The sequence below is a fragment of the Brienomyrus brachyistius genome, chromosome 23, assembly GCF_023856365.1.
Source record: "Brienomyrus brachyistius isolate T26 chromosome 23, BBRACH_0.4, whole genome shotgun sequence".
Taxonomy (NCBI): Eukaryota; Metazoa; Chordata; class Actinopteri; order Osteoglossiformes; family Mormyridae; genus Brienomyrus; species Brienomyrus brachyistius.
In genome coordinates this window covers 1,924,871-1,951,345 of record NC_064555.1, presented here as the reverse complement: position 1 = coordinate 1,951,345, position 26,475 = coordinate 1,924,871, and the positions used below count along the sequence as shown (strand labels likewise).

Here is a 26,475-nt window from a genome sequence, read left to right as displayed (position 1 = left end):
GCGTATGACATGCCTTGGAGCGGTTACTGTAAACTCATAACCAACACACCTAGAAACAATGGCTGCCCAAGGGAAATATGTAGGAAAAAGAGTTTGAAGCAGTAATATGGGGGGGGGGACAGGATGCCGGTCCATGGGGGGGACGCACATGCACAAACATTACGGCCAATGTGGAGATTCACATTTTACCGTAAACCTCAGCTCATTTAGTGCTGCTAATTCCTTGACCATTTTGTCTGGTCCATAAATTTAAACACCTGACTGACTCATACATATTTGCACATTATTATTCATGATCGGGTCAGACGCATTGACATGTCAGAGACAGTTCATTAAACAAAGCCTTAACAGTTAATTAAATTGGCCCCGTAACAATGGAAAGTCATTTTCATTTCCATCTTAATGTGAAATCTTGGTTGGCGACTTGTGACTCGGAGAGAACTAGATTTGGGTCATTAAATCTAGTGTGTGTTTGTTAGAAGCAAAGTTTAACTCCATTGACCAGGCTGAAGGGATGTTAAAATGTCCTAATTTGGATTAATGTGTGAAGTGCCCTATACTAACGTTAGCACTAAACGAATGCTACGCTAACGCTAGTTAAACGAATGCTATGCTAACACTAGCACTAAACGAATGCTATGCTAACATCTGGACCCACACCCTGCCTCCTGTTGCCTCCCAGGGCCAGGCAGATCTGCTGAAACACGCCAAGAATGAGGTCCTAGAGAACCTGAAGCAAATCCATCTGACGGCGCTCACCTGTAACCTGTATACGGGCACGCCCGGGCCCATGGCCTTGGCCGCGGAGAAGAACAAGCCGCGGTGCAGCCTGGAGGCCATTCCGGAGAAGGCCCAGGCGGAGGAGGACCTCCAGACCGACGAGGACTGAGGGCCAGGGGCCCCCGAAACACCCCGTTCCACACCTGAACCATCAGATTCCCCATTCTCCCCTCCCCTTCCCCAGTATCGCGAGGGCAAACTGGGCCAGGGTGGATGGTGAAAGGTAGCGGGATGGCTGCCTTCGGTCTGCCGGGTGGATCTCAAAGCACAAGAAGAGGTGGAGTCTCGTGCAGAACCCAGAGAGGTGAATGTAGCAGGAGGGAGGTGAGCGGACAGGCCGTCCACTCCCAGCAGCCGTCTGGCTCCCGTTACATCCCTGTACAGTTCCAAGTCTTTTTTTAATTATTATTATTATTTTTTACGTGCAATGACTTATTATTTTTCGTCGTTTTTCTGTGAGAGTTGATCTACTAGCGCTGCACAGAAGAAGCCGTTTCTTGTCGAGAATATTTTATTTATGTGCTCTGTAAAGGTCACCCTCGAGGGGGTGCTCTGGGTCCGGTGGCTTTGCTCCGCGCCCCCCAGGAATCCATGGCTAACAGTGTTTTGAGTCAGGGCTGCATTGAAAAATGAACAATACTGATGTAAACAAGCAAAAAATATATATATTAGAGAGAAATGGGTACGGGGAGCGGGGGGGCCCCAGCGGCTGATTGGCTGTGGTGTGCGAGGGGTGATGCTAACGGCGCGTAACTGCAGGTCAGTCTGTGCATTCGGGTAATACGAGGGCCTCATCACTGCCATTAAACTGTCGATGGGAGGGACCAGGATGTCACATGGTCGCTTCTGAGCCAATTACCATCGTCCAGTTGCCAAACTTTTAGCTAATAGTTTTGGTCTCGTCTCTTGGTGAGTTATTCTGGGGCCTGATTTCATGACCCATTGTGTTTATTCCCCTTTTATGATTGAAGTGCATAAAGCTCAGTAGTTTAAACAAAAAACAGAGGGGGGAGCCCATACACATTTTTAATGTATGTTAAAACGTCCCCAAGTAAAAATATGCCAATAACTGCCACTTTCATATGTAATTTTATGCATATATTGTAGAATTTGTGATTTTACAATATTACCTATTTTGACAGTGACATTTTATATTTTTATTTAATGTTTTGTAGAAGTCCTGGTAAACTTCCATCACCAATGGAGTCCATGATTAACCAGTGTTTTAAAGTCGACCCAATTTCCAAAAGATGGGGAAATAAGTAATTTTATAGCTGAGCAGCATTGTAGATGTGGGGAATACTCGTATCCCCAGTTAATTGTTTACAATCCTTTAATTCGCTCCTGATTTCGGTTTGACTTCCTGACCCTGTTCTGATGCCAGTCTGCTATGAACCAACAGGCAAATAAATCAGTTCTTTCATTAATCAACCAGGTGATGCATCTTTCCTTCGTCCTGTGGGACGGTTAAATTGGATTACTGCTGAATCCGCATTCCGAAATGCAATCCCGGTAATGATATCAAAACCACCAGGCTTATTTTCCCAGAGCCTGGATTCAATATTCCATCCTCTTCCACATAATCATTGAGTAGACATCTGCACTGAATGTGGAGGTATTTACGTTTAAGGCATTACAAATATGAAAAATATGAGTTCACGACCTTGCTAAATACACAGAGTATCAGCTCCAAACCCATTCTGCAGCTGAATGGATTTCTAACCTGTACTGTGTAACAGGTGACTGACACTAACACTACTCCACTTGTGCCGCTAATATCCCCGAGTATTTAATTTTGAAATCGACATCAAAGCTACACAGAAACTGATCTAAGCGGTGAGTGGGACAGCCGGCTAACCTTCTGGGGATCTTCAGAGTGACACGCCTACCGGACATCCCCGAGCATTGTGGGGATTCATCGCTTCTGTCCACGATAAAAACAAATTCCTATGCCTCAGTGCTAAATCAAGGGCTCGCATGGGCCTTCGGGTGGCAAGGGCGAAATTGGGTTTTAAATCACGGGGTTTTCAATGATGTGAAGTGCGCAGGGATGGACTAATGCACCGCACCGCGGCCTGGAAACCCACAGATCTCATGGCCAACAGACGAGCGACTGACGTGTCGTAAGGAAACTGCAAGCGATGGAGCTTTTGCCATGGGGGGGGGTTTCAAATCCGCCACTGACACCTTCATTCTCGACACACCTGGCATCACCATTCCCTTGACAGCCCCCTCCCCTAGGATTACCGCTGCTGTGATTGCACGCCCCCGGAATACCTGAAATCGAGTGAATGTTCCTCACCAACGACGGCGCAGAGCAGCGCCCACACCATCACACGTCCTCAGACGAACTTTGTGAGACGGAAGAAGAGTCACGTTAATGGGAGCCATATAGATCTGAGAGTTGCAATGTTACAAACATCAGTGAGGTCGACACCCAATTGCTACATTAACATTTAGTCGCTATTATGCAAAGCGTAGTACAATTGAGGAAGTAGAGGGAGACATTCACAGGAGCAGATATGGTTTAGACTTTGCTCAAGGGCCCAGTGGTGAAATTACTCTGCCAGTGGTGGGATTTGAATCTTCTGAACACAAGCACAGTTTGACTGCAGATCCACAGCCCAATAATAAACATCTGTAGGCATGATTCATATTCTAAAAAGCCAGACACTCACTAGCCAGCAGCTATACCAGCTGCAGTTCAGACCAGGTAATCCATCTGAAGGTAGGCAGGTCTGGGCCTGGCCAGTGCTTGGATGGGAGACCAACTAGGAAAGCTGGGTTGCTGCTGGGAGAGGTGTTGGTGTGGCCAGCAGGGGGTGTACATCCTGTGGTCTGTGTGGATCCCGGTGCCCCAGCATAGTGACAGGGACACTGTGCTGTAAAAATGGTGCCATCCTTTGGATGAGATATAAAAACTGAGGTCCTGAAAGATCCCTGGGAATCCTTTAAAAGAGCAGGGCTGGTACTCTGATGCTCTGGCTAAAATTGCCCACTGTGGCCCTATCAAATCTGCCCTAATCCTCTCCTATATCTAACTGGTGAATTCTCTCCTGCCCCTTCACCACCGTAGCTACTGTGTGGTGAGCGTACTGGTGCAGAACGGCTGCCGTCACATCATCCAGGTGGGGGGCTGCACAGTGGTGGTGCTCGAAGTGGCCCCCCATCGCTTGGGTAAAGCGCTTTCGGTGTTGTCAAAAAGCGCTACATAAATGCAACACTCATTAGCAAACAACTGACAGGTATCAACCTCTAGTCTTTATTATGTGTGTTTTAAAAAGCCACATTTACCAAAAAAAAAAACATAGAAAAGACCCTGCATGGTATTCAAGTGCAACCCCAGCTGAACGCTGATCCAGGATCAGTGCGAGGGGAGGAGGGAATGAGAGCGGCAGCATGCCGAAGGCTCCAGTTCGGTGGAGGTGGGGGCGTGTCGTTCCTCAGCACAGGCTGAGGCGGTGGCACATGCAAACTCCGACATGAACACACTCAGCGCTCCTTCAGCCGTCCTCTATCTGCCTCGTAAAATGTACAATCAATGTCGAAACAGAACATATTAGTACAAGTGTAATTTGCAGCACAGTTCTCCCAGTAAGGGTGTCTACTGAGCAGCTTTATGACAGGAATACATACAGTCATATATGCATTAATTAACGCACTTCACTTTGTAAACAAAACTAGTTTGCTGAGAGTAAAGAATCAGTGAATGATAAATGCCAAAGGAAGTGGACTATTTGGCATCAGCTTTATAATTATCTGAGAGGCTATAGTGGGGCGAGTCTGGAGGCAGGTGATGGGGGGTCATGGAGGGGGGGGGAGATGCCTCTTCAGAGCGAGGTCACCAGTCTCAGTCCAATCTGAGGCGCGGCACAGTTTAGCATTGATGGACAAGCCCGGGAAACCCCCCCCCCCCCCCCCATGATTCACAATATCGATTCACCCACCTGCCACAGAAATCAGGTGCTTTTACAGAGACAGCATCCGGTGAGCTGAAGAGCAGCATCTGCGGAACAGGGTGGTATTGGGGGGGGCGGGGGGGGGGGTCGCCTGTCAGCCGGTGACACCAAAAAAAAACAAATAAAAAAAATCTGCTAGTTCAGCCTCGTTTTCCATTAAGACCAACGCCGTGGGAGGCTGGGGGGGGCAGAGAACAATAAAACACAGGCTCCGCGTGTTGATATGCAGCACATTGTTTTGTATATACAGTTATATATAGACACACAGCTTGTATGTAAGCTGTTTTAGAAACGGGGGGCTTGTATGAACACTTTGATATATAAGCTTGAACAGACCCTTGGCTCTATAGCCTACAGGCTTTGGCTATAAATGCTGACCAGCCCCCCCACCCCAACACACACACCAGTAGAGCAGCACCCCCACATATTGTCCCACACCCGTGATAAACACAATAAAGCACGTTTGTTACTATAAAGAAAGATCTGCTCCTATCATTTATTAATATTTGGTGGATATTGCAGTATGTACATGCCAGTCATCAGGACTGACCAAGGTAATGGTTAAAAAAAAGGAGATTCATAATGACAATTTAAAAAAAAAAAAAAAAACTACCTTAGATATTTATTCATTTTGCCTTTTAAATTTAGGGGATTAAAATCTTAAAAAAAAAAAAAAAAAAATAGAAACAAACCGATGTGATTGGTCGCTTGTCTAAGTCGGGGAAGTGGGTGTGTTAGGGACAGGGTGGGGAAAAAGAAGGTCCCTGGGAGATGAGCCTCCATACTTGCATGAGGACGACGCATAACTGAGCAGGGCGGGGGCTGGGGGGCACTGTTCTGATTTATTACAGGTACTCAGAGCCTTTTCGTCCACCAGCCGAAAGCGGCCATATTTCAGTGGGTTTTCACAGGTCCATAGGATTGACTATCGTGAAGTCGGAGTCCTTGCTGTGGGTGCTGCCCTCTTCTGGACTGGAGGACCCTGACGGAGTGCTCATCAGGGGGTCGTGGAACAGGCCCCCTGTCTCCTGCTCCAGTTTCGGATGGCCCTGGCCAGAACTCGGGGGTTGGACCCCAGACCTCTTCTCCGCCTCGGTGGGCTGTACGTCCTCGTCCTGCGAGATCAGGATGTAGTCGTCCCAGTTCTTCCCCTCGGGGTTCAGGCACGACTCTGCAGCCTAAGTGATGAGCAAGCACCCCCCCCCAACCCCAACAAAGTCAATGCACAGACATCTACAGGCCCCCGCTGGCTGAAGTGAGCCATGTGTGTGACAGTAGGGGGGCCTACCTGCATGTCGAGCGGCATACCCCCCACATGCTCCACCTCCTGGGGCCCCCCACGAACCCCCCCCTTCGGGGCCATGGAGCAGTAGTGGTTGTCGGCGATGGTGATCTCCTCGTTCTCCTCGGCCTCCAGCTGGCTCTGGTTGAATCGCAAGGAGCCTTTCAGGATGTCCTTAATCTGTGGGCGTAGGGGGGGCACCAAAGAGGTGAGACTCACCAGCTGTCAACCAAGGCTGCCCCCAACCCCGAGAGACTGTCGGGCACCAAGATCACCTGGGAAGTTGGAAAGAAGGTGAGCGTCTGTGTGGGGCTCAGGATCACGGCTTATCTTTCCTCATTATTAAATCAGTCGAGAAAAGGCCATTTAGAAGAACTGAGCTGTCATAGATGAGCAGAGAGCGGCGGGGGGGGGGGGGGGGGGGGGGGGGGTTGGGGGGGGCAGGACTGCTCGTCTGACACTCGTATGTCTTTCATTTATCTATTTTTAAAGAAGGAGCTCTTTGATTTCTGCTTTGGAAAACCACATCATGACAGTGGCGGGCCTCGGCGAACATCTGCACCCCAGTGGTGGCTCGGGGACACCCCCGGCGGCCGGGTGATGGACGGGCAGCTGGGCGCATGCTAATTAACATTCCCGAATGTCGACGCATCAATACCAAGCCTGGATTGCGGAGGCCAACGCCCATGAAGACATTCTCTGTGCCAGTCATTGTCTCCAGTTGAGGGTGGAGCAAGAGATTTCACCCCCCCCCCCCCACCCAGCTACAGCTACATCTGTCATCCACCCCCCTCCTCCCCCCCCTCCTCAGGAGAGCCTTTTCTGCCCACAGGCTGAGTCGTGTCTCACGGGATCAGCTCGAATTTGCACACTGGAGCGCAGAGGCAGGCTCTGGAAAAGCAGCAGCCCAGGAAGGGCGTGTTCCTGCAGAGACAGACGGCAGGTTGCCGTTTACCTGCTTGAGCCCGGCCAGCGACACCAGCACCTCGTCCTCCTTCTCCAGCTTCTCCTGCAGGATGACGTCCTGGATCTTCCCTGCGAAGACAGACGCAGACACTAACACCCCGGTACCAGTGGATCAGACCGACAAATCTTTGATGCATAATTGCTTTTGAGAACGAATTAGACTTTAATGAATTGGAACAATTGTGTCAGGAATTTATAATTTCGTTTGGTGGGGTGGGGGGTGTTCTTCGATCCATATAATCCAAAGCGTTACTGACCCTGCTTCTCACTCCATGCGACCGATAAACTTCTATTTCAACCAGATGAAACCAGTCAACACAACTGTAACCACCCAGCAGTTCACCTTAAAGCCAGGCCCTGCGCACCCCCAGGGCAGGAGAGACAGGGTTAACCCCTCCCGCCCCCACCCTGTCAGACAGCGGGGGGGCCAGATGCTGCACAGATTAGCTGTAATTACTCACTCCCCCGACATTGCAGGCTGGCTGTCGTCGTCGTCACCAAGGGTGACATCAGGCGTGGAGATCAAACTGCCTCGATGTTCGTGGCCAAAACGAGGGAGACAACGAAGGCCTGAATGCAGTTCTGCACGCGTCTGTACCTCAGGGTCACTGGGGCTGGAAATACTGGTTTAAAACCAGTAAACTCTTGCAAATCTTCTGAATGGGTGAGTGCAAATTTAATTTCAAAACCCATCTGAGAGCAACCATGTACTGCCCCCACAAACACCTTCCAGATGAGTCACGGGCCCAGGTCCGCGGGTCTGAATAGACATTTTGTGGAGCATCAGGGAGGGGGCTGTAGCCCACAGTCAGGCCGTAAATAGGACAGGAGGCTGCATCAAGCCAGCTTACATCACAGGAAGTTCATTATCGACCACCAGACAACGTTGTAATATACTGTCATATTAACAGGGGTGACTTCATTTTTGAGCTCATGCACTTGGCTGTGGGTTTCACTGGAGCGGGTTAAGTACCTCACTGAAGGGCATTATGGATCCCCCCCCCCCCCCTCTGGCTTGAGCCGGCCCATCCCCCGCATCCTCGCTGCTCCTCAGACTCTGCCCTCGTGGTCGGCTCTCGTCGACAATTTACCGCCCCTTATCAAACTCGGCGCGGCCGCCCAGGCAGCCCAATAAATCTCTTCATAGCAATAAACAAACGTTCACAAGCAGGAGCGCATGGAGCCCGGCGGTACGGTGCCTGCAAGTCGGCCGGCTGCTTCTTCAGACTCGGGGCTGAAGGCTTGCGCCCACTTTTAGGCTAACAGACAGGACACATCGCCAGACATCAGGTGAAGGGCTTCGGGGTTAAAGACGTGCCTTTTTTCCATTTAAAAAAACACAAGGAGCTCCAGAGAGATGCTCTCAAGACATCGAAAGGCAAAAGGCAAGCTGCTAATGAGTAAAATCCGCTGCAAACCAGCCCCGAACTGCAAACTCCCCGTGAGTGTTGCCATCGCAACAGTAGAAGCTAAGAAATTGCATGCCAGCTTCTGGCGACGTACCGATGTGCACGTTCATCATCTTGGCGCAGTACTTGCACATCGCCTCCAGGTCATTGATCTGGCCCTGCAGGAAGGACACCTGGGCCTCTAGCTCCTCCTCCTGGAAGAGAGAGGAAAGGACACCTTGAATAAATCGGGCCGCAAGTAGGCGACACATGCAGAGGTCTGTGCTTTCAGGGGAAGAGACTGAGAGAGGGAGGGGTGAAAGAGAAAAGAATGGGTGGGACCCACCGCCTCCTTCCTGCCCATGGTCTTGCTGTGCGAGCGAGAGCGGGAGATGGTGAAGAAGGAGTCCTTCTTAGCGGCAGACAGGGGCGGGGAGGCCGCGCTGTGGTCTCGGCCCCCAGACAGACTCTCGATGCTGGGAGATGAGCTGACGGTTCTGGAGCTCTGACCTGTGGGGACAACGGGAGAAAGAAAAGGCCACGTCTGTCTGGGTACGGGGGGGGGGGTGTGGGGGGGGGAAGCTGCAGTTCAGCTTCGGTCTTATATCCACTGACCCCACGGGGTCGTGACCTGCCGGTTTGCCAAAGACGGTACAAGAGGGAGGAGAGGAAAAAAAAATGAAGGAATGTGAAGCACAGCATGTGGAAAACCTCCCTAGATCAGAGGGGCGCGGGACGCAGATAACGTTCAAGCAGACATGCCGGCAGCACCAATCAGAGCGCGGTTTGGTTAGTGACACATACACAGCGTCGAACAGACATGGGCAGTGCCGATTCCAGCTGAGCAGTGCGCACTGCACACTGGCTTTGCCCTAGAGAGATGGGCTCGGACCAGGCCGTGCAGAAACAGGCAAACAAGCACCCGGCTTGGATCGCTGGTGGGAAGATCATCTATTACCGGCCTTGAAAAGCTGCCAACAACTGGACACCAATGGCCTGAGACGGAGGCCAATTAAAATGACTTTGAGGGCGGTCAATCGACCAATCACCGTGCCGGAAATCCAGCTTATTAAACCAACTGATAAGCATGATGGAATTCCAACCCACATAAAGTCAAGATCAAGAGAACATAACAATACCCTCTTTACAGGGAAAGACAAAATGTGGCGTCTGAGATGGTATATGAAAGCGGTACATGAAATTATCAAAGCAGTGCTTTATAAAATGATGTTCTGTTGCCCTCTGGTGGTTGACTGCTAACACTGCATGGAAACGTCACTATAAAGCTGGCCAAGAAAAATAAGAGGGTAGCATGGGCTGCACTTACCTTGGACGTCAGACAGGATCTGGGTGGGCGGAGCAGAGATGTGTGCAGCTCCACCTGCACCTACATCTGGCAGACAGGAGAGGCACTTCAGCCAAACACATGGACGTAGATGTAGACTTTCCACACGCTCTCAGTGGCCAAACACTTCTGCCTGCCCCGCACCTCCACCCACCTGCCTCTGTATGGAACACCCCATGTGAAGAGCCCTCCCCCTCCACCCCTGACAATGAGGTCTGCCCCCCCCCCCCCAGTACACCAACACCTGCTCCTTATCATTGCTCAGCAATGATTTACAAACCATTTTAACCTGACTGTAAACTTGCTCTTCGTTATCATATACAGCAATGTCTCACATCTGATTGGCTGTCTCCTGTAACCTATCGTAACTGCACACTGTACACAGCCTATTAATGGCAGAATGAAGTGAGTGGCCCCATAATGCGGAGCACAGCGCCCCCTGCAGGACTCCGTGAGACAGTCACACAGCTTGGCAACAGCTCACCTTTGCTCAGGTGCACGGGCAGGCTTTCTGACTTGAGTAGGCGGTGCTGGCCTTGAGCTTGCGTGTGACTGCTGGGGGCGGGGGTACAGGGCTCGGCCGTGGAGCGCGGCGCCGTGGGAGGGGGGCCAGAGAAAGCCTCCCCACCCATGGGAGAGACTGTGCCAGCAATGGCCGGGGCGATCAGCTTCCTCCCAAAATTCAGCAGGCTGTTGGACACCTTGTTGATGTTGAGGGGGGCCGATTTGGCATTAGCTCTATGGGGGACATGGAGGGGGGGGAGAATAACACGTCAGTGTAGACAGACAGCGTGCAAACACCAGCTGAGAGACGCTCATCCTCTCCCTACCAAACACACCCTGAGCCGATCTGTCACATAGGGGGTCTCACCATCTCAATGTGTTTTTATCTAGAATGTTCTTAAGTTTCAGTCACTGAATTGTAGTCACCACAGCAAACCGAAATTTTGGGAGCTGCATGTCAACTCTGGCGACCCCTAGTGGACAGATTGATGTTTGTAAAAAAGAGGGAACAAACAAGTGGGCCGTAGCTTGTTTTTCACAAGTGCTGTGTGTGTGTTCACGTGTTCGGCCAGGAGGAGTAGATGCCGCAGAACACTGCATGCCTGTCACTGTGCCTGCATGATGTCACTTCCTGTACAACACTGACTACAAAAGCTAAACCCGTTCATAAAGAATATAGCCATGTAACAATGGTGGTGAGTCACTGGCCGTCCCCAAAGCAATAGCGATGTTTTTTAAACCAACTACAGCAATCTAGTTGTTATTTAACCCTGCAGGAAAAACTGACAGGCGGGTTGTTTGGCTCTTGATCGGTTATCGCATTAGCGACGCCAGCTGCCTGGTGTCAAGGCCTCCAGCGAGGGAATATGCGAACCGCAAGCATGGCGACCTGGAGGATCAGCTTACCGAGTTTTGTTCATGAGGTCGGCACCACGGGTCTTGTAGTAGTCCAGGTTCTGCTGAAACTGGTAGTTTCCCGGCCTGGGGTGGTTCTGAAGCGAGAAGCGATGGATGCGATGGAGAGGACAGTCAGAAATAGGAACTGCCATAACAGCCTGGGGGGTGTCACAAATTTGTGCCTCCTGCCAGCATTTAGCCCCTGGGTTTCCGCTGTGCTCTTCCTTCCATCGCAGGAAGAATCGTTTCTGCACCCTGCGGTTTGACTGCGGGGGAGCGTCGTAAAAACGGGAGAGGAAGCGCAGAGACGGGCGGCGGCGACCATGTGACTTTAGCTCCTAATTAAAAACAGATGCGCCTGTTTAATATCGCTAATAGTGTGAGAGCAACTGCAGGAACGCAGTGCTGCTACGGTTCATCACGTCGGGAGGCTTGGTCACTGCGCGAGGACAGGTGATTACACGGGGCACCCAAGCGTGCCGCCACACTCACACTCGCGGTCACTCGGGCTGTCGCTTTCAGAGGAAGGTCACGGCAATAGCACCTTGCGTCATCCTCTTCTGGACAATACAGGATGTTCACTCCACCCTGCCAGCCTCTGTGGCTCAGTGTGAACCCGCAGAAAGGAGGAAATCCTACTCCAGACGGCCCGCCCAGACTGCTATGACTAACCTTTCCTTCACTTTCCTCACCTTCATAGCCTTAAATGTCCTTTTAAATAACACCCAACTGGACGGCTTAGCAATGACAGCTCAGGCCCAGTGGATAAGTATGGACCCTCCTATAGCAGTGTTTCCCAATGCGGTCCTCGGGACCCACAGACGGTCCACTGTCCCCTGGCCTGGAAGGTAGCTAGGAGGGAGCAGCATGAACAAGTGGCTCCCTTGGGGGCGAGGTAGGGGTTGGGCTGCGGGGGCTGAATCAGAGACACGGGAGCAGGCCTGAAAACCAGGGGGACCTCTGCCTCTAGACAGGGCTAGATGAAGTCGCAGGAGAGCACTGGGGGGGGGGCGGGCTACTCACAAAGCGTTAAAGCCACCTGCCACACTCGCGCTTAATGAGAAACACAATTAGCAATTAACAGGGAGATGTGTCAGTGTTAATATGGACCTGGCGATGCGGGCATGTGAAGCTAGACCAGCAAGCGTGGCCTGTTATGGGCACTCATTAGCATGGCTGCGCGACCCCCCCCCGTGACGCCAGACCCCCCGCACTGATCAGGGATCCATATGGCAATTCATCTGCATTATATTCATATTCGGCCAAAGATGATTTAAATGATGATCATTCCCGCTCGCGAGGGGAGGAGGTGGACTGAAAACTCGGCCTTTGCTCACCGAGGCCCAAACCACGTCTTACCGCCCTGCAGGGTGTCTGCCCAAAATGGCCGGAGCACATCGCAGGAGTGTCAGCACCTGCACCCAAGGATGTGCTGAAAGGCCACAAAGCAAAAGAAACTCATCGGAGTTCGATTAGTTGTGTCTGGATCACCTACGGATCACGCAATTGGTCCCACATGAGGTTAGGACCCCCCCTCCCCCCTCCCTCTCCTTACTGCACCACCACCTCCCAAGTCAGCACTAAGTGTTATGGAAGCAAGCCAATTACACAGCAGCGTTGCTAACTCATGAATAATCATGAGATGAAGCGCTGGCCAATCCGAAAACGACACCATTGGACTCTGCCTACTCCCCCTTTGTCCAATCTGCTACTGGCATACAGTACGGGTATCTGCCTCATGAAAATTCACTAATAGGCATCAGTCCGTTAAATACACGCAATGACTGACAGGGAAACGCATTCGGCATTTTCAGCCATTAAAATCCACCTCAAACTACTAATGACCTTTCCACAAAAAAAAATGAATATTCAGGAGCACCTGTCTTCTTCAAAAAGGAGCATTTTTTAAATGAAAGTGCGCCTCTGAGAAGCGGAGCTGGGCAGGACGCGTTCCTGTGAGGGATTCCCCCACATCATGACTGCAGATTCTCCCTTTAGGATCAACCTTGCATTTCTTATCCTTGATACAGGGAAAGAAACGGCACTGAAAAATTTATGGTGCCACCTTGGGACGCTGGCATATGGACATGGTGAGTCTCAAAGCCAAATAGCCTATGAGATTGGGGGAGTGGAAGTCACGTGACACACACAACCAATCAGATCATTTTTTCTTATTCCTAATCCTTGTCTCCCCCATTATACGCACCGAGATCCTGATACCTGACTCAGCACCCAGATGAGCTGCTCTGTTGTCTGCCTCACACTTTAGGATGGATGCTGAGCCCAAATCAACAGTGACGTCACAACGACATCATCATGACGTCATGACTGAGTTGGTTAAAAATGCTCTCATTAGATTCACTGGGTGAGTGGGGGGTAAGCGGAGCGTACCTTGGGGTCGCGCAGGAAGAGGGCTTTATGCAGCAGGGCATGGACGTCCCCAATCGGTGGGTAGTGCATGAGCAAGCCCAGGCACGTCTGGAAGTTACTGGCAATTACTGGGAAACACACAAAGGTCAAAGAGCCGATTGCTGCAACATTCATTCACAGCCATAAATAAAGAACCGACATACGGAATCCAGTAAGTGTAAGAGCTGGATCACTGAGGACAGAACAATCTGGACCATGTCCTTTGTGTAGGTGAATGAAAGCTGAACTATATAACAGCTGGATCGGGATGACAACCCATGACAACTTTCTGGGCTAGATAGCATACTTAGTTTTCTGTGGGAATGTCGGAAATCACATACTTGTTTGCTATGTAGTAGTAGACGTCTAGTGAAAGTCTGTGTAAGTACTGTGTAAGTATGACATTTCTGGTGCACTGGTGTGTGTGTCCACTATCAAACTCCCACGCTGTGTGGTTTCTCACCTCTAACTTCCTCAGCTACTTCAAGCCCTAATAAACTGCACATAAAAGCCACAATGACAACATTTTATCCGGGGGGGGGGCTGGAGCCATCTGTGACGCCGAGCCCGTCAAACAATACGTGGGGCCGTCTGCTACAGGCCGCGTAATCAGTCACAGATAACACTTCTGCCGGGTTATCTTCCAAAGACTGATGAGTCAATCACTGGGAACAAACTGCGATCCATCAAACGAAGTGAGTGAGGAATTAAACCAACAAAATCCCCCCCATCCCCTGAGCAGTCCCAATCAAACATGGCTGGCGTCCTTATCTTTGGGGCTGCATGGCTTTCATGGCTTTCGGGAGGGTGTGATGATTAAGCCGGAGAGGGGTGAGCCCTTGCTGACAGACCTGCCTAACCCTGCATATCACGGCCCTACGCACATGGCACCTCAGAGGCTCAGAGGGATGTGGGTTTGAATCCCCACCTCTGTATCCATTCTGTTGTGTTCCTGGTTAGTGGTTCTCACTCTAGTTTACCTCCCATAAGCTGACAATCCAGATTCCGTGAGCCGGTGTCCCTAACCAGGTGTGTGGCGCTGTGAATATGACTGTGTGCTGTGATGGACTAGCATCCCGTCCAGCATGTCTCACAGTGACCCTATACTAAATAAACGCTTAGGGAGATGGATGTTGCAATTAATTAAAAACAAAAAAAAACCACCACATCTGGCCAATAGGTGGAGCAGTTCTCACTTTTTCAGCACAGAGACCAGACAGCAAAAAATGAAGATGAGAAAAAAGTTCCGTTCCGTTTTAGAATAAAAAGTGTCAAATCCCAGCTTGCCGTAGCCAGTGGACATGCGACACTGAAAAAGGAGCCCGATCTGAAAGCGATGGCAACACAAGACCAAGGTACAAAACGGCAGCTTAACGTTTAGGCGGCTCGGATTTGATGGGTCAGGCAGAGATTAGAACTCGGACTCACGGGCGTCTCTGATGTACAGCAGCATGGCCACAAAAACGTAGTCGACCAGGTCGAGGGTGATGCTGTCGGCGAACAGGGCGTCCCACACCACCAAGAGGTCCTGCAGGGGAAACTCGCGGCCAAACAGCAGGCGTACCCACCGGCTGTGGGGGGGGGGGAGCAGATGGGACAGTCGACAATAAATACCAGATCCTTCACATCCCAGCTAGTGGGAGGCTGCAAGTTTGGAGAAAATACATTTAGTTAAATAAGCATCTGCTGTAGGGGATATTCAACCTTTATGTAATCCCAGGCATGACTCAGTTTCCATTTTTATGGCTTTTTTTTTTTATTATTTGTTAGTAAAATTATTGCATAATTAATGTTATGCATTTTCAAGAAAGGTTTAAATAAAAGTCCTATCGTATAGCCGGTTCCTGGGCCTGAACTACGCCGGGGGGGGAGGGGGGACGCGTCAGTGTGGTGACCGGCAGCACAGGGGTCATGGCCGGGTCACCTTCACACTGCTGTCTCGTCACAGACAGCTATAGCGTGCCTTTTAAAAAGTGCTTACTGAGAGGGGTGTGGGGGAAGGGGGCCGCAGATGGAGTGGCAGAGGACCTCCGGGCGCGAGCACGGGTCTGCGAGCCGGCGGAGCCTTGAAACAAAGGAAGCGTCTCGAGCAGCTCGGATGCCAGCGCTGGCCGTGCAGGGGCCCATGCGCTTCCTCAGATCCAGGCCGCAGCACGGGGCTCCTCGACATTAACACCAGTCGGGGAATGTGGCGGCTGGAGCGGGGGACTGGGCATCACCTGACAGCACATCCGGCGAGACGGCCCCGGCTTCCCGCCCACGGCACACGGCACGCTTCGGAACGCCGCTCGCTTGCCCGCCCGCCTGCCCGGCCGGCCGGCCCCCGCAGCCTCCCTGTGGAACGCCGCTCCAAAATGCCTCATGTCTGAGATTTCGCACTTCCCCAGGCACGTCTAGGGCCAGCGATAACTTTCTCTCCATCTCTCTTCCAATCTCTGGCCCCGTCGAATCCACACAACCCCCCCCTCGGCAGTATGCTCAGGTTTAATACTCTCCCTTCTTCCGAGGAATAGGGCTTGTCGGACACCGCCGTCTCCAGAAAGCGTGTAGCTGTGAAACCCTCGGTGGCCGGACCGGCCAAGCCGGACCCCACCCCCCTCCATCACCGGTTTGCATGGGTGTCCGAGCCCAGCCCCTTGAACCTCCATACGAGGTACTGATGGGCCCCGATGGGCCCCGCAAGGCCGGATGAACCGCATGATGCTGACCAGAACAAAGACATGCGCAAGCGGGGGAGGAATAGAGAAAGAAAAAAGAGGAGGAAAGTTGGCCTCAACCACAGAGGAGATATTCTCAGACAGAATGCATTTTACTGCCCATTTTTTTTAATCCAAAACTTTCTCCAAAACTTCCAAAAAAAAAAAAAAAAAAAACAGTTCTGTAACTAGATAGTTCATAGCTTCATAAAAAGTTTAAACTTGTAAGTGCAACTTTATTCTTAGATGTAATTTCTTATAGTTACGAGCTGAGAAAGTTAGTTCGTCTTGAGGGATTATGATCATTACAAATCACTGCTTATAAAAATCTCTGTGGAATAAAGCAGGCGTCCAGGTCAGAGGTCAGTGGTTTGCGTCACACTGTGCATTTAATCTGGCCCCTGATTGGCTTTGCTATCGTCTGAGAGCATGTCATGCGGCTAGAGCGCACCGCCAGACAGCAGGGTGAACATCACAAGAAAGGAGAGAGCATCCACACCAATAAGGCTTCCGTCACCCAAGATGACAGCGGCCCCACACTGATCCACCGTTTACGCTGCGAGGAAACGGGGTGCAAGGCGCACTACCAAAAGAAAGCCTTCGCTGATTGAGCAAATCATCCTTGCAGACCTGAAGGAGCCGTGCAGTATGGAGTGAGACGGACTGCACTGCATATGTGCAGCGGCCATGTTTACCACTCAACACAAGCACAGACCATAACCCGTCACTGCGCTCAACATTAAACAAACATATTCCTTATTTAGGAGATGCTGAAGCGGCATGTTCTGCCAACTAGCTACAATCTTCTGAGCCTTCGCATTACCTACTTAAAATCTGAAGGAGTCGGAGTGGGGGGGTGGGGGGTGGTAGAGTAAAAATAATCAACCCACCCTGTGAAATGCAGCACAGTGTCACACAAAACCCACCGACTAATACTGTACTGGTCAACGAGCTGTTCTGTTAATTACCCAGAGGGGGTCTCCATCGAGCTGAACAGGTACGGCGGGGGCGGGACAAAAAGAGACAAAGGAGGTGAAAAGGGAGAGAGGGGCTGGGTCTGAGATGAATGCTCCTCTGGGTGAGATTTTCGTCGGCCTGATCCACTTTCTCATTATTCCAATTAGTGTGTCGTGCCGTGAGAGGCTGATGAATAACACAGGAGATAGTGTTGTGGCAATTAGCCAAACGGTGACGGACGTGCCGGTGTCACCAGCGAGCCATTAGCCTCTCCTCATCCCTGTCAGCCCCATGTGACCTCCCAGGGGGTCTGAGAGGGCAAGAGGAGATCCCTGGCGTAGCAGAAGGAGCAGAGTCACTCTGCGGTGAACTGAAAGGTGAAAATCAGAGAGCTCTCCTGAGGCCAGGTGTCACATTACATCACGCGTCAAGTTACATGTGAAAGCGTCTGCATGTTCATGCCACTTAGTGCGAAACACGCATTTCAATTACAATTAAACATGTACCGAGGACCGGAATCAGTCTGGCGAGAACATGTGATGAAGGTTAGGGCTCCTGTAACGATAGGAAAGAACCAGACACTGCTGACCTCCCTTCTGGCTCCGGCAAAGGTGTGGTAATGTGTCAGCGCTGGGGCGAAGGCTGGTTTTCAGTCACCCGAAAGCAACAGTGTTTATGTTGCACCTCGTGCCTGGAAATAACAGCTCTGGGATGCAAAAATGTGGCCGGTGCAAACCGCTTTCCCTTTCCTGCCACTTGGGCGGCTTCTGCGAAGGCTGCGGTTTCAGGCCCCCGGAGTGTAAGGTGTGATGACACAGGCTTAGAGAAAACCCCCCCCCCCTTCCCCCAATTAAAGAAGAACAGGAAGCCACTGTTAAAAGAGAACCCTGATTAATTCCCCGAACTATTATACAACTGCTTACAGTCTAAGTATTTGCTTATGAAGTTTAAGTTCCAGATACTATCAGAAACCAGAGTTTCAAGCTTATTATGGCATCTAGGGCTTATTAGGGAATGGTGCTGCGAGATCTTCGGTAAGAAGGTTGCTGGTTCGACACCCATGCTGCAACGTTATGCCGAGGTTAGGTCCTTGAGTCAGGCTCTTAACGCCAGTTGCTCCAGGGACTGACTGACCTTGCGCTGTAATCCTTACATGTAAGTCAAAGCATCTGTTAAATATTTTAACTTTGGGAAAACATGCGACTGACCAGTCTGTCTTATGCCTGCTGTATTGGATGACAGTAGGATCACACTCACATGCCATAGATCTGGGGGGCTATCTCCAGCCGGTTAAGGTGCATATACAGCTCAATGTCATGCTTCTTCAGGAGCTGGTCCTGGACGCGGTTGACCTTTGTCACTATGGCGACAGACGGGCCTGCATCCTGTGGTCTGGCAAAGGGCATGCTGGTCATCATTTCCTCCTTACCCTGGCAAAGAGGGCATTTTAAAAAAAACAAAAAAAGAACATTTCACACGTCAACAGTAAGCACCTGCAGAGAGTGAGCATGTCCCAAGTCTGAGGCTCTCAGAATCTGAGAATTACCCAAGTCAATGAGGCGGTTCATTGAGAAGTAGCTTTAAGCTAATTTTAAGCAAAATTTTCAGAGAAACTGCTTTCTAAAGAATGTTTTTTTTTTCCCCTGAAGACGAACGAACGCTTTTCGGCATACGATATCCAGCCTGGAAAAGCAAGCTTTGGAGGGAGACAAGATGGCTGGCGGAAATGTTAAATATTAAACATGGAAAGCCTGTTAAATGTTCACGACGAGGAGCTCTCCAGGATGTCTGCGTGAGAAAGAGAAAAAACACCCGTAGCTTCGCCTTCGCCAGGAGCAACTCACTAAGTGCAACTCCGAAGACGGGTGCGTCTCCTGCCAAGTGGAAAACATGGCAGCGCGAGTTTAAAAGCTCGCGGCGATGTTGTAAAGCCGCTTTTGATCCGCTTCAGACTTAACCAAGAAAAAAAATATATACCTATATGAAACAATCAAAGGTTGGGAGGATTACTATTAATGAATATGTTGGGGTTGTTTTGTTTTCGCAATTAGCCGTCGATCGGTACATCTGGATGCATGACTGAGGTGAGGCACCCGCTCAGCGGCGCAGTAGTGAATCCTTCCCAGCATGCTTCGGGCCCGTTTCCTTAAGCACTACGGTACCCATCGCACATCTGCTTAACCAGATCCCTCGGATCTGCGGAATTCCCTGAAGTGCCGGCTCTGCAGAAACCCTGGTAACAAACTATCTACCGATTAATCTGCATTTAAACCATTTAATTGATCGGAAAATTACTTTAATTATAAATGAGCTGAGGTACCTATTTTTCCTGACACCCACCAGAGAGGTTTTTTTTTTTTTTTTCCCTCGGTATATTGAGCAAATTGAAAAAAGAAAAGTTTTTTGACATAAAAACTAGAGATTAACAGAATAAATGAAAATTCACAGTGCAGTAAATGAAGATGACTTCCCCCTCCCTAAATTGACACCAGGTTAACAGTCAAACATCCCCGGGAGGGGGGGCTCCACTCACCTTGCGGACTTCTCGCTCGTAGCTGGAGAACCAGGGCTCAGCTGTTTCCATGAGCTGGGAGAACATGGAGCTTTGGGGGAGAGGGACAGGCTGGTGTGATGGCCGCTCCCGGTTACCGCCAACGGTAAGCATCACGTTACTGAATTTTACTCGTTCACTTACTAAGCGTCATGTTCGTGGAACTGCGGGTTCAAGAGGGACCACATCTCCTCACTGCAAATCAAACACGAGTCAGTAACACACTCTTTTACTGACATAAGAACCAGATCATAGGCATCTCTTAGTTCTTAAACACCAACCAATTTCCTCGTATCTATACATTACAAGAAGCATGACAATAATGGACCGGACCCGACCCAAAGCAGGCACAGACCTGGGACACGCGGTCTCACTGGCGTGCTGGAAGGCCTGATGGTCTGAGTGCAAGATGAAGACGATGGGTGCCAGCAGCTCGTGCATGCCCTGCAGGGGAGGGTGAGAACCTCGAGTGGAAACACGCTCCTTCCTAGGCACCCTAGAGATCCAAGCTCCTACCGGACGGCTGGCTGGACTAAAGCCTTCACTCTACACCAGTGTAAAGTACACCTCAACCAATCAATCAAGCAATGAAGAACACCGAATACCTGGTACACTGCTCAACACAACACGTAATGTCAGAAGCAGCCGCACGCAAAGCTAAAGTCCTGGTGGCTAAAGCCGCACAAGCCCAGCTGAACCCCGAAGCCGTTTCCTGGGCTGCAGGAAACCATGGAAGAGGCAGCCGATTACTCAGTCCTTAAGGACAGCTCAGAGTCTTGATAACGTTAACGATCGCTTAAGTAGCGGGAATAAAGATGGGGGACACGCAGGGCTCATGTTTATCATGTTAACTGCGGCTCAGCTGGCTAGAGATCTGAACCTGATTCCGGAAGGTCACAGGTTCAAATCATGAGACTGGCAGAGTTCTCATTTCAGCGTTGGGTCCTTGAGTCGTGGGCCGTTAACCCCAATTACCCCAAGGACCCAGCTCTCCTCACTTGTACGTTGCTTCGGATGAAAGCATCTACTAAATAAACGTAATGAGTGCAGAAATCGATGGAGGGGCCAGATTGAGGAGGCTGGTGTATCCTGCACCCTGCGCTGTAATCCGTGTTCATCCTCACGGAAAGGAGCTGCCGTCTCACTGCGGCGGTAATGAGCGGAGAAGGCCCTCCATTATTCATTATTCCTGGGACGGCGGGGCGTCTCTGACCTGCTTGTAGAGTAATTGTTCGTTTTCTCGCGCGTAGCAAAACAGGATGTCTGTCAGCTTGGTTCTCACATCCTCCTGCTGGAAGTACTGCATCTCCGGGAACCTGGAGCCGGCAAAACGCCATAGAGATGGGAATGACTAAGCGGACCCGCGTATCATGGAATGCTAAGCAAGGTATACAAGGTGTCGTCGTCAGCACGATGGCTAAGGGAGTTGGGTAATTCCAGAATTATCGGCCTTTCTCTTGGGAAAGCGGCCAGGTAACTAGCTCGCGCCTTTGACCGCGGCACGCGGGACGAGGCGGTCGGCGCATGACACGAGACGGCGTGCCGCCTTGGCTAATCTTACCGCTTTGTTACCCGAAGCCTGGAAACAGTGTCGATTTCGCACTTACGTCCTCAGCACATCTTGCTTGATCATCCCTCTAAGCTCTTTATCTTGGAAGAATTTGTTCCAAAGGCTCTGCAAAGATGTTCAAAGTCATCAGCCGGTTAAATATAGCACCAGACAGACCGAGTGACTGTGCCCCCCCCCGCCCCCACCAACTTTAGTGCGGTTTGAAATTTGGACGCATTTTGGCAGCTTGAGAGAGGCGCCCACACGTGGTGGGAGGGGTGCCAGTTAAGTTCGGCATCTTCTACGGCTCCGGGGCCGCACTGAGCTCGCGACGCAGCTGCCACTGAGATTTGTGCGATGTCGTCCACCTGAGTGACTGCCAAAGTAACATTTGTACCTTTAAAAAGACGAACTGGTCTGAGACTAGGACCAGTGGCCGCTTGGGTGGCAGGAGGACCCACTGGAAATGGGTTTATTGCTTTCTAGGGCCCTGCTCAGAAACTTAATTTGGGGCCACTCAGATGTTTCAACAACTAAAAATATCTCTAGCAAGCAGCGTCAGAAGATGGTAGCTAGCTAGCCGGTTAGCAGAACATGCTGCTTCAGCGTCTCCTAAATAAGGATCGTGTTTGTTTATGCAAATCCGTTGTTTTGGTGGCGGGGTACACGGCCGCAGTGAGCAGCAAAAAACTGGGCAGGGAATTCTGACGCTGGAGGAGGGCGTAGAGATGGTTCAACGGGGAGGCTTTAGAAGGTGAGAAGACGAATAAAGGAAGACAGGCGAGGGAATATGAGTGAGAGAGCACACGGTACAGGGAAGAGGACGGAGACGGGGAGAAGGACTCACACCCTCGTCCTGTGATAATGGGTTGTTCACCACGAGGTCTTGCTGTCCCGCAGCTTTGCGTGGGTTGGTTATATGCTGTGAGAGGTCAGCGAGAAATTAGACAATGATTCAACTGTTTAGCTTTGAGGACAGACACCAGACGACCTCCAGACACACTCACCGTTTCTTTAATCTTCTCGTACTGAGCTCGCAGCTCCTTCGTCTTGTTGATCCATTGATTTTTGTCCTCAGGAAGGACGTCTAGATAAAGCTGGAATGGGAAAGCACACCTGTGATGATCCGCCAAACCTGACCTTCAAAGGAAGATGGGCAGAGGTCGTGCGGCGCGCAAACGACGTCATCGAATGGCCGCTACTAAAACACAGCGATCCTCTCTCAAATCGTAGACCTCTTTTCTTGAGATGAATGTGCCAACTCTCATCCTCTGAGAAGAGGAACTGAAAAGGCCTTCCTAGCTCAGTGTAGGCGTTTCCCCCATGAAAAGATGTAGCTTGTCCACAGCCCACTCTGCATTCTGCATCATTATCGTGAGAAGGCGTCAATAATTCATTCTACTTGATATAATATAGTTCAACACCGGAAGCTCTATGCTTATAAACTCTAAACAAAGATCACATCACAGCAATCAAATATATAAATATACCCAACTGTTACGCTATAATTTATTTACAGAGTATGCACACACCAGAATACTAAAGCAGGAGGAAATGCTTTCCAAACACTGGACCAGGACCAAGCAAAAGACTGGACGGGTGAATGTCTGAATATACAGCTCCGGCATTTCGGAGGAAAGCCATCGCAGGATTCGGAATAGGTAGCATACGGACGAGGGGGAAGACACACTACTGTTGACGTGCGCGGATTTTGCGGGAGACAAAGAGCCGCTCCTGCCAGATGCGGGATTAGCGCGAACGGGCTCTCCGGCGTCGGCAGCGCCTCACCTTCCAGCACACGCTCCGGAACCTGCTGCTCCTCAGCCTCCCGTTAATCCCGGCCTGCCGGATCCTCGCCAGGTAGTTGCTGTTCGAAAATAACTCGTCCCATTCTTTTCTGCAGAGGAGGAGGAGATCGGAGCGGTTAGGATGGGAGCAGTCGGCTTCGCCTGAACCTACATGAGGGGATGAACAATCTGCCCGCCGTTTTGAAATAAAATGAAAACCGAAATGAAGCTTTATTTATAAGTTGCATCAATACAGGCACATGAATTCCTGATCACAGTTTACATCTTGCTTTTAGCAAGTGAGCAAGCCCATGACCTGACCTTGGACCCCCAGCTGACCTTGGACCCCCAGATGTTTTTTTCCCTCCCTACTTGGGAGTTGTTGGTTCCTCTCCTCCGCTGTCATCTGGCTTTTCTTTCTTTCATGTCTTTGTCTGCTCTTTCGCCTGTTTTTGTATTGTTCTGTCTTAACTATGTTGTAACGTATCACAACACAGCCATGTAAAGTGCTTTGGGGCGACTCCGATGGGACAGAGGCGCTATATCAAAATAATTTGAATTGAATTTTGTTTTTGTATTTCCCATCAAGGTCTCTTCTCCTTTGACACACACACAGTCACAGTGAGAGTGAAACTCAAGGTCCGAACACAAGATCATTCCTGGAAAAACCTACCTCAAGGGCCCGACAGACGTGACTATTCTGCCAAGGATGGAATTCCAACTTGTAACCTTCCGATCTCAGACACAGAGGTCTAACCTAATGAACCACACCCCTCCTTACTGGAAAAGACCCTGATAAACAGGTATTTGTTTTTTGGGGCTACGTCATCATGCAGGAAGGTCTGTCTCCTGTCGGGGCACCACACAGATGTCACCAAGCGCTAACACCCTACAGTCTTCACAGCTCAGTATGTCTGCCTTTCACCAATTACACCCCCGCAGAAGCTCATCAGTGATGGCACCACCCATTCCGGCTTACGAGGTGCAGGCCTGCCACCCAGCCCGGCTTACGAGGTGCAGGCCTGCCACCCAGCCCGGCTTACGAGGTGCAGGCCTGCCACCCAGCCCGGCTTACGAGGTGCAGGCCTGCCACCCAGCCCGGCTTACGAGGTGCAGGCCTGCCACCCAGCCCGGCTTACGAGGTGGAGGCCTGCTCCTGAGGCAGCATGTGAGGCGGGTTCCTGCAAAGAGCACGTGGACACGCAACTGCAAAGAGCCGGCGCTGGGCACCTGGAAGCTTCTGTTAGTCTGCAAGCATGTGGGCGAGACAGGGGCACCAGAGTAAATTAGCCGGTGAGGGATATCCGCTTACTCTGCGCACAGATTGGTGTAACACCTGGATTTGCACATGTGCACCTTAAAGAGCAAGACCCTCGGCGATTAATTAAGGAGGACCGCAACCTGCGAGAACTTTGGGTGGTTGATGAAATAACACAGCATGAGGTGGCGTGGTAATGGCTTAAGTGTGCCCTGGTCTAAATACACCCACACACACACACACACAAGGTGAACTCCCCATCGCCCATCGGCCCCATGGCCCCGACACCCCCATTGCCGCCACCCCCTGTGGGCCTCTCGCAGGTCATTTGCCATCACCATGTCGTGTCAGGAGCTCCAGAGTGGGGGGGGGGGGGCGGGGGGGAATGACTGATGTAGAAGCTCAGCTGTGCTGACAGGTAAAGTTCAGTGAGTCTCTGAGCCCGGGGGAAATCAGGCGGTGCGATGGTCCTCTCTGCAGACGTGTCTGTTTACCGCAGTGGGGATGGAAACACCTGCACAACGGCGTAGCTGCTTCATCAGCACAAACAAAGCAGCTTCTCCAGCACCGCCAGGCTGGACACACACACTGCACCGATATAGGAAAGTTCATATTATTAATACAGACCAATATCACAAATAAACATGGTGGGGAACCACGCAGGAAGGCTGGCTAGATTTCACATGCAGGCCGTTTAGCACACGCTACTCCATGCGAGTCCAGATCACTTGCACAGAGCCCACACCATCATTCTTTGGCTCTGACTGCCTGAGGTACGTCGCCGATCCAGTTCTGGGTGTTAAAAGGGATTTGGGAGCTGGGGGCGGCCGAGATAAATATCGCCCGGGGTCTTGTTCATGTAGGCAATGCCAGCGTGTCGCATGGCGACTGGGGGACACGCCAGAGTCCAGTTTCTATCTGTTTAGGGGACATGTTTAGTCCCCAGAGGACTGTGCCTCTGCTGCCCCCTGTAGGTCACTCACAGGGAGGGTGACCATTACCATGGGCCAGCAGTAGGTGGAAATAACAGTATGACTCATCATTTTAAACCAAGATAAGAACACACACATATGCATGTGTACGCAGTCCAGGTATTCATACCTTTATGGGGACTCTCCACTGATAACCCTAATCCCAATGATGACACCCTTAACCCCCACCCAGCACTAACCTTAACCATAAGTAACCAAACAAAATACGGGGGCAAAAATTGGGCATTTTTCATTTTTTGATTGCATTCACAGATTTAAAAAAAAAATTAAGGTGATCCTTGTGGGGACCAAAAAAAAAGTTCCCACAAAGTAAAAAGTTACAGGTTTTTATCGGATTGTGGGGAAATCTAGTCCCCACAATGTAATGATTACAAAAAAACACTCTTCTCCTTTAACACTCACACACACACACACAGACACACACACAGACACACACACACACACAGACACACACAGACACACACACGTGCCCGTTTTTTTCTGTCTGCCATGTGGGAAGTGGGGTGTGTCTGACATTTTCAGACGGCAAAACCGCATCTTGCTCGGTGATTAAGGAAATTAAAAAGGAAGGAGGGAGAGAGTGTTGGGGCTGACCGCAGCGGGGACTCCCCCCCCCCCCCCCCAGCAGTAAAACATGCAATTAGGTTAATCCGACGGGCCCACGCCCTGCCCCCAAACACCGAATGCTGCAGCAAGCTAACACCTGAGAAGTTCACAAGCAACTTTTGTCTTTGTCTTCAACACCCCCCCACCCCCGGCTAGGAAATTGTAATTTCACAGGATCTCTGGTGGGGAAAAAAAATGATACAGTACTTAGAATTAGGGGGCGCCATTGAGCTGCTTACCTGTACGACAGGAAGGTGGACTCAACCTCTGAGGATGGTGCAGACGACACACTGTCCAGCATTCCATCTGAGACACACAGACACAGAGCATCAACAGAGCAGGCCATCGTGTCAGGATACAGGCACCCGGAGACCTCAGTCATCGGGCAAGCCCTCCGGAAAAGGTGCAAGGAAACACCACTTACACTCACGAAGTAAAATATAAGCATGTCTATTCAGGAGTCTGAAGCTGAACTGATCTGCAGAGAGTCACTTACAGGTTACCTGGTATTCATTTACACTTATTTGCAAGACGCTCTCTGACCCTCAC

The 26,475-nt window shown here is 50.7% G+C and overlaps 2 protein-coding genes across 3 annotated transcripts in view; one reads left to right on the top strand and one right to left on the bottom strand.

Annotated features, from left to right (window-relative positions):
* The window catches only part of LOC125718593 (inactive phospholipase C-like protein 2), a 39,179-nt gene extending 36,968 nt beyond the window's left edge, over positions 1-2,211 (top strand). For both annotated transcript variants that reach the window (XM_048992476.1, XM_048992474.1), the window contains exon 7: positions 683-2,211. In XM_048992476.1, coding sequence (XP_048848433.1) covers positions 683-889 — 207 coding nt within the window. In that variant the 3' untranslated portion in view covers positions 890-2,211. The remainder of the gene's footprint in view (positions 1-682) is intronic.
* Positions 2,212-5,216: 3,005 nt separating this feature from the next.
* Positions 5,217-26,475, bottom strand: part of tbc1d5 (TBC1 domain family, member 5) — a 50,598-nt gene continuing 29,339 nt past the window's right edge. Inside the window, exons 4-23 of the mRNA XM_048992479.1 lie at positions 26,166-26,232; positions 23,072-23,180; positions 22,291-22,380; positions 22,131-22,205; positions 21,342-21,409; positions 20,948-21,050; positions 20,090-20,178; positions 19,879-19,929; positions 19,717-19,786; positions 18,441-18,613; positions 14,959-15,101; positions 13,513-13,619; positions 11,131-11,216; positions 10,205-10,458; positions 9,703-9,768; positions 8,722-8,885; positions 8,491-8,590; positions 6,977-7,056; positions 6,028-6,201; positions 5,217-5,917 (exon numbers count right to left, since the gene is read on the bottom strand). Of these exons, the coding sequence (XP_048848436.1) occupies positions 5,645-5,917; positions 6,028-6,201; positions 6,977-7,056; positions 8,491-8,590; positions 8,722-8,885; positions 9,703-9,768; positions 10,205-10,458; positions 11,131-11,216; positions 13,513-13,619; positions 14,959-15,101; positions 18,441-18,613; positions 19,717-19,786; positions 19,879-19,929; positions 20,090-20,178; positions 20,948-21,050; positions 21,342-21,409; positions 22,131-22,205; positions 22,291-22,380; positions 23,072-23,180; positions 26,166-26,232 (2,342 nt within the window). The 3' untranslated portion in view covers positions 5,217-5,644. The remainder of the gene's footprint in view (positions 5,918-6,027; positions 6,202-6,976; positions 7,057-8,490; positions 8,591-8,721; positions 8,886-9,702; positions 9,769-10,204; positions 10,459-11,130; positions 11,217-13,512; positions 13,620-14,958; positions 15,102-18,440; positions 18,614-19,716; positions 19,787-19,878; positions 19,930-20,089; positions 20,179-20,947; positions 21,051-21,341; positions 21,410-22,130; positions 22,206-22,290; positions 22,381-23,071; positions 23,181-26,165; positions 26,233-26,475) is intronic.